Source organism: Hibiscus syriacus, unplaced genomic scaffold (genome assembly GCF_006381635.1).
Source record: "Hibiscus syriacus cultivar Baekdansim isolate YM2019G1 unplaced genomic scaffold, ASM638163v2 tig00000340_pilon, whole genome shotgun sequence".
Classification (NCBI taxonomy): Eukaryota; Viridiplantae; Streptophyta; class Magnoliopsida; order Malvales; family Malvaceae; genus Hibiscus; species Hibiscus syriacus.
In genome coordinates this window covers 11,910,153-11,921,999 of record NW_024061783.1, presented here as the reverse complement: position 1 = coordinate 11,921,999, position 11,847 = coordinate 11,910,153, and the positions used below count along the sequence as shown (strand labels likewise).

Genomic DNA, 11,847 nt, shown 5'->3' with positions numbered 1-11,847 from the left:
CCAAATTTTAGGTGACAAATCAATTTTTTTGTTTCACTTTCGGGATACACTTTTATTTTAAAATCATTAAAAGCGGACCTCAAATCAGTTATGACTGCCCACTTCAACAATTTTAAATTAAAAATATATTACCCTTAATCCAATTATATAATATGTCGAGTTATGCAAATGAGACTATCATACAAACTATGCAAAAAATGTATGTCATGTAAAAATTAATGGCATCTAATTATATATATGATCAAACATGCTTACATAAACACTTCCTAGACCAATTAATTTAATAACATGCCACAATCGTGATTAACACACCAAAATACAACCAAGATAAATCACATACAAACTAAAGAAAGCAATGTAATGGCTAAAATCAACTATTTTAAAAAAATATAGGCATTACTATTAAAAAAGGAACTATGAACATCTAAGGCCAGAACGACCTATATAAAACGAGTAATAAGAAAAAATGAAATTATAAAACAACAACAAGTCATGCTCAAAAGACTAAAATACACAAGAAATAAAACTAAAGGTTAAATACGGAAATTCATACACAACCCAAAAAAAACTTTGCTCCGGATTAAAATACAAATTCACAAATTACAGCTTAAATGTAAAAACAAAATAGAATTAAAGACACCTAATCTAGGACGAAAAAGGAAATACATAAACCTAGAGGACACGAACAGAAACCCAAAAGAAAACAGCCTGAGGACTAAAATATAAAGTGCGTAAAAGTATAAGTCAAATGTATAAACAGCAGAAACTAAATACAATACCATTTAGGACTGAAATTAAATACAAGTAAAATAAAGAGACAAAATTAGAAATATGAAAAAATTGATTTAGGGACGAAACTACATGAAATTGAAAATCTAGATGACCCAGATTAAGAATAAACCACGCAGAAACAGAAAACCCTAAATCCCCTAAACGACACCGTTTTAATTCGCTAATATATATGTAATTTCATATGAAAACTAAACCTAACTTCATCTCTACCAGCCACATATCTCTCTTCTCCTTTGCCCTCTGCTTCTTCAAACCAGCGACCACACAAGGCCACCATGGCCTCTGCCCTATAGCCGCTCCAACGAAGAGTCAAGGTTTCTAAAGAAATAGAAGTGAAAACCCCTACTCAAAACAAACTACGCTACCACCTTGAAGAACCCAAATCACCATGTCTTCTCTTTCTCTAGCCCTCGACCAAAATGAACGACCACCACCTAGAAGCTCCGACGAGGGTCTAAATCAGTGTAAGATTTACCTAAATAGCCAACAGGACACCATCTAGCCTTATATCCCAACCTAGCCCCGAAAATACAACCCTTGACACTTAACAAAACCCTCGGCTGAACATTAAAAGTATTACCTTTAAGTGGTAGGGTACTCCTTCAAAGCCAAACGAAACCGGCGGCAAATCTCATGCAATGGAGGCCTCGAACTCAGGTAGTAACGATCAAATTCCTCCCTCTTCAATTGTGATGTCGATGACTGAGGATGATTTTTACTGTGTTTTTTTTTCTGTTTAATTGTTTTGTTTCCTGCTCTGTTTGGTTTGTTCAATCTTGATGTCGAATGACTGAGGATGATTTTTTTTCTGTTTTCCTTTTTTTGTTCTATCGTGTAGTAAAAAGATGGTCTACCCTCCCCTCCTAATGCTCTCTAACTCTATTTGTCTGTGTAATTTCTCTGCTCTGTTTTCTTTTTTTTTTTTGATCCCTTTCCTTTTTTTGATCCCCCCTTTTTTCTGTGTGTAATCCTTTGATTTATTCCTCTGGTGGTTAATTCCCAAAAACTGAACCCTTTACAGTTTTTCCTTACCCCAGTATCGTGCTCCTTAACTACCAATAATGGCTCTCACTTTTTGTTAACTGCCTTCTCACGTTTATTTCTGGTTTTAACTCTCCAGAACTGCTTTCATTTGAAAATGGTAAAGGCCCCAGACAAATTAAACATCTACAGCTGCCCCTCTTTGCTCATTGTTGTATAACAAGAATAGGGCAAAGATCAAAAGATGATCGAATTTGTCTGGTCATGAGAACGTTACGTCAGGATAAATGAGACTTGAAACATCTTCAAATGACGAGCCTGCTCCCTATTCCTTCAGGAAGTATAAGACTCGAACAATCTTCATAAAATGTGTCTGCTCTCTATTCATTCAGAGAGTATAAGACTTGAATAATCTTCAATAAAACGGGTCCGCTCTCTATTCCTTCAGAGAGTATAGAACTCGAACAATCTTCATAAAAACGGGTCCGCTCTCTATTCCTTCATAGAGTATAGAACTCGAACAATCTTCATAAAACGGGTCCGCTCCCTATCCGTTCAGGGAGTATAGAACTCGAACAATCTTCATAAAATGGGTCCGCTCCCTATCCGTTCAGGGAGTATAGAACTCGAACAATCTTCAATAAACGGGTCCGCTCTCTATTCCTTCAGAGAGTATAGAACTCGAACAATCTTCATAAAACGGGTCCGCTCCCTATCCGTTCAGGGAGTATAGAACTCGAACAACCTTCATAAAACGGGTCCGCTCCCTATCCGTTCAGGGAGTATAGAACTCGAACAATCTTCAATAAACTTGTCCGCTCCCTATTCATTCAGAGAGTATAGGACTCAATCTTCAACGAACTTGTCCGCTCCCTATTCATTCAGAGAGTATAGGACTCAATCTTCAACAAACTTGTCCGCTCCCTATTCTTTCAGGGAGTATAGGACTCAATCTTCAACAAACTTGTCCGCTCCCTATTCATTCAGAGAGTATAGGACTCAATCTTCAACGAACGAATTTGCTTCACTACTCTTTCGTGAAGGCTTATAGATGATTTGCTTCAAGGGTCAAACCAGTTATCTTCATCTCGATGCTTCAAACTCTTCAATCTCCAACTGTCATTGGGAAACCTGCAAATGCTTAAGTCATCATGCAATTATGAATGCCATGATCTTATTCATGCCTAAATGTATGCAAATATGCTATTTGATACATTTTCTTCTTTGAAAGAACTCTATCTCTTTTGATCTCGATGGAACTCAGCTTCATCTTGGGCACAGAACGTTTGACCAGTTCACCCCAGTTGACAATCTCAATCCCATATCTCTCGGCTTAACATGACCTTGACTCCTTTTTTTCTTGAAACCCACCAGTATCCATGACCAACTTCTTGATTAATGGTAACCTCATTGGGTCATCTTTTAATGGCTGAGATTTTCTTTGAATTTGAGGATTTTAATCTCCCATGGCCACACAAGCTTACATGTTTAAACCATTGTCAACTTCAGAATACCTGCATTTTCCAAAACCTTTTGCACAATAATACAAAATGATCTCATGTACTTCAAGTTAAGCCATATGTTTTAACCTTTCAAAATAAGATGTTTGCAAAAGGGAAATTATCAAGAAAAGACATCTCTTTATTTATATAAATACAGAGAATTTTAGGCAACAAAATGGCAAACTTTTAACTGGAAACAGTAAAAGAACAAAAGAGTAGGCATCTTCAAATATCAATAATGCAAATGCTTTTGAACTGGCACGCCGTTAGAATGTCTCGAATGTAGCTTCTGTCAAAAGGATCTCCAAAATTGTGATGCTTACGAGTATGAAGCTACTTCTAAACTCCCAAATCTCTATCATTGGATGCCCTAAACCATTATTGAATCTCATATGCATTCAATTTCTCTTAGTTATTTCAATCGAGACTCATTAATCTTTAGTCTCATCCCTGATCACCAACTGTCATTGTTACTATCCATATCAGGAGCTCTTTTCACTTCCAAAATTAATTCAGAACCTTCCACCATGCACGAATTCTGAATTTCAAATTCAACTCAAGTCGCCCTTTGCGAGTTTTCAACTTGAGACCTCCTTTGGTTCCAAGACGCCCTTTTCGGGTTTTCATCTTGAACCCTCCTTTTATTTCTCTTTTTCCATTTTTCTCTTTTCATTTTTATTTTTTCTTCCCTTTTCCATTTTTTCTTCTTTTTTCCTTTTCGTTTTTTCCATCATTTTTCTTTTTTCTCATTTTCTCATTTTTTTTCTCTTTTATTTCTTCTTCAAGCAAAATATCTCTTAACAGCATCGGAATTCACTGGATATGGTAATTCTGATCCGTCCATTTCAGTTAGGACTAGAGCTCCCCCAGAAAAGGCCTTCTTGACAACATAAGGTCCTTCCCAATTGGGCATCCATTTTCCTCTGAAATCCTTCTGAATAGGCAAAATCCTTTTAAGCACCAAATCTCCCTCATGGAATTCTCGAAGGTGAACTTTCTTACCATGTGCCCGTATCATACGTTTTTGGTACATCTGACCATGACAAATAGCTTTCAATCTCTTTTCTTCAATCAAATTCAACTGGTCATACCTAGCTTGGACCCATTCTGCCTCATCAAGCTTTACCTCTGACAAAATCCGAAGTGAGGGAATTTCCACCTCAATAGGTAAGACAGCCTCCATCCCATATACCAGAGAAAACGGAGTTGCTCTAGTTGAAGTTCGTACTGAAGTTCGATAAGCAAACAGAGCAAATGGCAACTTCTCATGCCAATCCTTATAGGTCTCAGTCATTTTCTCTATGAGCCTTTTGATGTTCTTATTGGCCGCCTCTACTGCCCCATTCATCTTTGGGCGATAAGTGGTGGAATTATGATGCTTTATTTTGAACTGTTTACAGACCGAATCCATCATCTTATTATTTAAATTCAACGCATTATCGGAGATAATCCTCTCGGGCAAACCATATCTACAAATGATCTCCTTCTTCAAAAATTTGCATATTGTAGACTGGGTAACATTTGCATAAGAAGCCGCTTCTACCCACTTGGTGAAATAATCTATGGCTACCAGAATGAAGCGATGACCATTTGAAGCTTTGGGCGAAATTTGTCCAATAACATCCATGCCCCACATTGAGAATGGCCACGGAGCTGTCATTACATGCAACGGATGAGGAGGAGTATGTATCCTATCTCCATAAATCTGACATTTGTGACATTTTCGGGCATAATTGATACAGTCTGTTTCCATAGTTGACCAATAATACCCAAATCTCATAATCTGCCTAGCCATAACATGCCCATTAGCATGGGTACCACATATTCCCTCATGCACTTCTTCAAGAATCAATTTGGCTTCTTTCGCGTCCACACATCTTAACAAGACCTGATCCAGACTTTTCTTGTACAGAGTCTCACCATCAAGCACATACCCTGATGCCATTCTTCTAATGGTTCTCTTATCATTCTCAGTAGCCTGTTCTGGATAACTCTGATACCTTATATATTGCAAGATATCATAATACCAGGGGTTTCCATCTTCTTCTTCTTCAATATTAAAACAATGGGCTGGATACTCATAAGCCTTCATTTCAATGGGCATCATATTTGAATGCTCGTTCATCTTAAACGCTGCTGCCAGTGTGGCTAAGGCATCTGCCATTTGATTCTCTTCTCTGGGGAGGTAATTGAAAGTTATTTCTTCAAATTCTTCAACAAGCTCCATAACCAACTTACGGTATTCTACAAGCTTGGGATCTTTTGTCTCCCATTCTCCTCTGAGCTGGTATATTATCAAAGCTGAATCACCATACACTTTGAGCATTTTTACTTTGCGTTCAACAGCAGCTCTAAGACCCAGAACACAAGCTTCATACTCGGCCATATTGTTTGTACAATCAAAATTAAGCCGACTTGTGAAAGGATAATGCTCTCCTTCTGGTGAGACCAAAATTGCCCCGATTCCATGTCCCAATGCATTTGAAGCACCATCGAAGTTCAACTTCCAATATTTGCTAGTGGATGCCACTGCTTCTTCTACCGAAATAGCCATTAAATCTTCATCTGGGAAATCAAAACTCAACGACTCATATTCTTCCGAAGCCCTGCTTGCAATGAATTCCGCTATAGCACTTCCTTTAATTGTCGTCTGGTTTACATACTGGATGTCAAACTCGGACAATAAGATCTGCCAACGAGCTAATCTTCCAGATAATGCAGGCACACCCATTAGATATTTCAAGGGATCAAGCTTGGATATAAGCCAAGTAGTATGATACAACATATATTGCCTAAGCCTTCGGGTAGCCCATACTAAAGCACAACACAACTTTTCAATGGGTGAGTATCTTGTCTCACATTCAGTGAACTTCTTGCTGAGATAATAAATAGCCCTTTCTTTCTTCTCAGTTTGGTCACGTTGCCCCAGCACACACCCCATTGAATTTTCATAAACTGACAAATAAAGAATCAAGGGTTTGCCTGAGATGGGTGGCGCTAAGATTGGAGTGCTCGACAAATATCTCTTCACTGTTTCAAAAGCTTTTTGACAATCTTCACTCCATTCCCCTGAGTTATTCTTACGAAGAAGGCGGAATATGGGATCACACTTTTCTGTCAGCTGTGAAATAAACCGAGCTATATAATTTAATCTCCCCAAAAATCCTCTGACTTCTTTTTGTGTTTGTGGGGGTGGCAAGTTTTGAATAGCCTTTACTTTATCTGGGTCTATTTCAATTCCTTTTCGGCTCACTACAAATCCCAACAGCTTCCCAGATGTCACCCCAAAAGTACATTTATTTGGGTTGAGTTTTAGTTGGCATCTTCTTAGTCTTTTAAATAGCTTTCTCAAATTCCCGATATGTTCTTCCTCTGTCTTGGCTTTGACTATCATATCATCGACATAAACTTCTATCTCTTTATGCATCATGTCGTGAAATAACGTCACCATGGCCCTTTGATATGTTGCCCCTGCATTCTTCAGTCCAAACGGCATTACTTTATAGCAAAACGTTCCCCACATGGTAACAAATGTCATTTTTTCCATATCTTCAGGGTTCATCTTAATTTGATTATAGCCAGAGAAACCATCCATAAAAGAGAACAAAGAATTTACAGCAGTATTATCCACTAGAGTGTCTATATGTGGCAAAGGAAAATTATCTTTTGGACTAGCTCGGTTGAGATCCCTGTAGTCAACACACATTCGAACTTTCCCATCCTTCTTCGGTACTGGGACAATATTAGCTACCCATTCAGGATATTTGGCCACTTTAAGAAACCTGGCATCAAATTGTTTTTTCACTTCCTCTTTAATCTTGAGCAGCATCTCAGGTCTCATTCTTCTCAGTTTTTTGTTGTACCGGTTTACATTCAGGTTTTATTGGTAGTTTGTGAACAACCAATTCTGTATCCAAACCTGGCATATCTTCGTATGACCAAGCAAACACATCCTTGTATTCTTGAAGCAGTTCTATCAAACCTTGTCGACCTCCAACTGACAGAGTGGTACCAATCTTTATTTCTCTCTTATCTTCATCTGTCCCCAAATTCAAAATCTCAGTAGACTCTTTATGAGGCAGAATCTGCTTATCTTCATTCTCCACCATTTTCAGCAATTCAGAAGGTAGTTCACATCTCTCATCATCATCACAATCTTCGATTTCCCCTTGACATATAGGCTTCTCGAAATCAATCTCCGGGTCAGAGTCATTGGCATTCATATTATTGATATCTGAGCTCCTGAAAAAATAATGAAAGAGAAGATATATATACATATATACATATGGGAGGATCTTTTCCCATATAAATAAATAGAAAGAAATAAATACATACATATATACAACAAAGAATGAATGAAATGCATGGGAAAATGTTTGCCATTTGGAACTAACAGAATGCATCTTTTATTGAAAGCAAGAAAAAACAAACAGCTTAACCCTTTACATAAAATCACCTATTTCCCCAGGGTATGAACAACAGGGAGAAAGTTCCAGTGCATTACTCTGTAACAGATTTGTAAACTACAGGCAGTTCTTCCGCGGTCCAATTGTTCAACACAAAGCCCGGTGGTACAGGATAAATGCCCATAGCTCTCATCTCCTCGGATTCATCATCAGTTATAACATTAATGCCTAAATCTCCCAAGGCATTCTCAACCATCGTCTCAGTATTCCTTGAATTCCCTTGAAACATATGCCCCCCAGACATGAAAATGCTACTCAACGGCGGGAAGGTCATGGGTTCCCAGCTAAGGTCTTCACCAGCCAATCTGGCCTTTCTGATTTCTTGGCCCTTCTTAATTCCCCTCATCTTATCCCTCGAAGTTGGCTGATATCCCAAACCAAATCGATCTTTTTTAGTAATAAGGCATATGGGATTCACCGGTCCTTGCAACTGTCGGCCTAAACCCTTTCCAACTTTTGCTCCTCTTCCAAGAGTCAATTTAAGCCCCATCTTGGTACAGTTTGACAATCGAGGCTTTGGTATCTTCTTGCCTTCGGCCACAAACGTAGCATTGACAAACTCCAATGATCTGAAAGAACACTCGACCGCTTGCTCATCCACTTCAATGTACGGAGCAGTAGTAGAAACAGAAGCAATAATATCCTCTTCAGCATGAATACATACCAACCTTCCATCAATCACAAATTTCAGTCTCTGGTGTAATGTGGATGGAACTGCACCGGCCTGATGAATCCAAGGCCTTCCCAACAAACAATTGTATGTAGGCATAATGTCCATTACGAGAAATTCCACTTCATAAGTTGCTGGACCAATATTCAGAGGAACATCAATTTTGCCCAACACTTCTCTTTTAGTCCCATCGAAAGCTCGAACCACACTTTGACAGGTTCTCATAAGTGTACTATCTAATGGAAGCTTCTTTAGAGTCACTAAGGGCATCACATTCAAAGCTGAACCATTATCAACCAAGACCCGGGACAACACATGCCCTTTACATTTAACTGTGATGTGCAAAGCCTTCTGACTACCAATCATCCCAGAAGGGATCTCATCCTCAGAAAAAGATAAAAAATTATCAGCTTGTATATTAGAAACTAACCGATCCAACTTTTCAATGGGTAACTCTTTCGGAACAAAAGTCTGGTTCAAAACCTTTAACAGAGCATTCCTGTGGGCCTCTGAACTCAAAAGTAATGATAAAACAGAAATGCGGGCAGGCAACTTGTGTAACTGTTCCACAACACTGTACTCACTGTGCTTCAGAAACTTTAAAAATTCTACCGCTTCACTCTCGGTTACTGGTTCATTGATAACAGGCTTATCCTCTTCTATCTGCACATCAACTTTTTTCCCCTTATCAACTACAACCTTCTTCTCAGACTCTTTAGGTGGATTAAGAGAATAACACCTACCACTTCTAGTAAAGCGTCCCACCTCATCTACTTCCTCATTCTCTTTTGTTACATCTCCCATCTGACAATCATATCTCCAAGGCACTTGTTTATTATCCCGATATGGGAATGGAGATGGAGGTGTAATAACTACTTTCGGGGCTACCTTCTCAACAACTCGATTTTTGGGTGTAATAATTAGAGGACAACTGGCATTGTATACCCCTTTAGACGATCCTTCGGAAGCGCAAACTTCCACTTCCTCTTCTTCAGCAATCTCTCTAAAGAACTCAATTTCTTTACTGTCCATCATGTCTTGTACCAAAGATAGGAAGTCAGGACATTGCTGAATATTGTGTCCCTCACTGTTATGATACTGACACACCTCTCCACTGTTAAACTGTTCACCCATCAAACTGGGTTTCAACAATCCTACCTTGACCATCTGGCACCACACCCAACTCATGGGTGATACCACCTCACCAACATTCCTTACAATTCTCTTTCCTTTCTCTTCAGTAATCGCATTAACTCCTGCCCCTGCATGGCTTGGCAACGGATTCTGAGCTATATTTGGCTGCTCACTGTCACCAAAGTTGATGACATTCCTCGTTCTCAAAGCTTGGATAACCTTCTTAAAAGCAGTACAATTCTCAATGGAATGTCCAGGGTTCCCTGCATGGTACTCACATTGAGCACTAGCATCATACCATTTGGGAAAAGGAGGTTGCATTGGTGTCACGTGATACGGCGAAACCACATGTCGATCATACAAAATCTGAAACAATTCCTTATAAGTCATCGGAATTGGATCAAATTGAGGCCTCTCTCTCCTCTGATCCCTTGCCCCTTGTCTATTGTCATTTTGTGTTGATGACCCTGCTCTTTGAGGACGGGAAACAGTAATGTTATTAGAATCGTACTGCCTCACATTACTGACTTCGTTTTCCTTTTTCCTCGTTGGTGGTCTCTTACTAGACTCTCCTCCCTCGAGCTTCCCACTCTTAACAGCCATTTCAATCATTTCTCCCGCCGTAACTACATCAGCAAAACTTCGATAAGGATTATAGATAAGATGCGAGAAAAAAGGAGCCTTTAAGGTGTTGACAAAAAGCATATTTGTTTCTTCCTCTTCCAATGGCGGGTAGACTTGCACTGCTACATCTCTCCATCTTTGAGCATATTGTCTAAAACTCTTGTTAGACTTCTTTTCCATTCCTTGCAACATCATCCTGTTGGGCCTAACATCCTTCACATGTTTGTATTGCTCAAGAAAGGACTTAGCCAAGTCTTTCCACGATTTAATATTAGCTCTACTCAGCTGGTTATACCATCGGATTGCCGAGCCAGTTAAGCTTTCCTGAAAGCAGTGTATCAACAATTGATCGTCCCCTATGTATCCGGTCATCTTCCTACAAAACATTGTGATATGTGCAGAGGGGCACCTGGTACCATCAAACTTTTCGAAGTCAGGAACTTTAAACTTTGGAGGCAAGACCAGATCAGGAACTAGACTTAACTCCTTTGCGTCAAATCCATAGACACTAGTATCTTCCTTCATGGCTCTGACCTCTCTTTCTAACTGCTTCCATTTCTCTTCCAACAGATTGTTTTGGTCCTTCTTGGCTTCTTCATCAAGGTCCGGAACTTGATGATATTGATGTTCTTCCTGATACGAACTAGATCCAGGCTGTACGTTAACAGAAGCACCGACTGGATTAATGTGCACCTTCCCACCGTGAACAGGGGTCACTTGAACATTCTGAGATTGTTCTGGGATTAACCCTGGATGATGAAGTGGGTCTTCAGTTACACCTTCTGGCATAGGGCTTTTCCTATGTTCTGGATTTCTTCCTTCCAACATACTCGCAAACTTGGCAAACATCTCCTTTTGGGCATTCATCATATCTTCTTGCATTTTCTTGATATTATCTTGTAACTCCGACTGAGCCTTCTCAATTTGGGCAAGTTTGTCTTCCATAACTTTCTTCCTGGTTTTGTAGATATACTTGGGATTTTCCAGTATTACTCTGTCACAGAGTCATTTTGTTATCGCTGATATTCATTAATGAGTATGAAACATATGATTATGAATGAATAAAATGCGATGCAAAAATTAAATGCATTAAAAAAAATGCATATGCAAAATGCAGGGTGTTGATCTTGGAACGACTCCTTAGAACAACTCTTTATATTAGAACGACGTTCAAGTACAAAGTTGAAACATATCACAAATAAATCTGCACCATCTCTCCTATTTCTTGTACGTGTGCTAGCAACTCCACGATCTTCTGGTTTTCTTCAGCCTCGGGATCCAGTTCTTCAGTCACATCAGCAGCTTCCTCAGATAGAATGACCAAATATTGAGCTATTCCCCGCGCGTGGTTTAGGTAACAAGCAATAAAATCCTCTATTTGCTTAACTCTCGCCTGAGCTCGCTCCCACCAAAAACGCCACTGTATATCCCCCTCATAGGGAACTATCGATAGCTCACTTGCTTGCCTCTGAAAATCTTGAACCATGGCTTCAAGCTCGCTCACTTGTTTTTTCAGACTTTCAACCTCCCCCTGGCTCGAGCTACCTTCCTTGTTTTGGTATCGTCGTAATGCAGTCTCTAAACTTGAAATTTTCCCTTTCAACTTTTCATTCTGGGCTTGACTCTTTTGTAACCGCTGCTCTAAAGAATCATTTTCCTTCGATAAAATCTTAACTTG

The 11,847-nt window shown here is 39.2% G+C and overlaps 1 protein-coding gene across 1 annotated transcript; it reads right to left on the bottom strand.

The window, feature by feature from the left end:
• Nucleotides 1-4,056: 4,056 nt before the first annotated feature.
• Nucleotides 4,057-10,700, bottom strand: LOC120199967 (the record flags this gene model as incomplete). Its single annotated transcript, XM_039200923.1, is given in 4 exon segments — nt 4,057-7,128; nt 7,130-7,414; nt 8,343-9,014; nt 10,128-10,700. Coding segments are annotated over 4 exon segments (4,602 nt in total), but the record flags the coding sequence as incomplete, so codon positions are not given.
• Between the last annotated feature and the right edge of the window lie 1,147 nt (nt 10,701-11,847).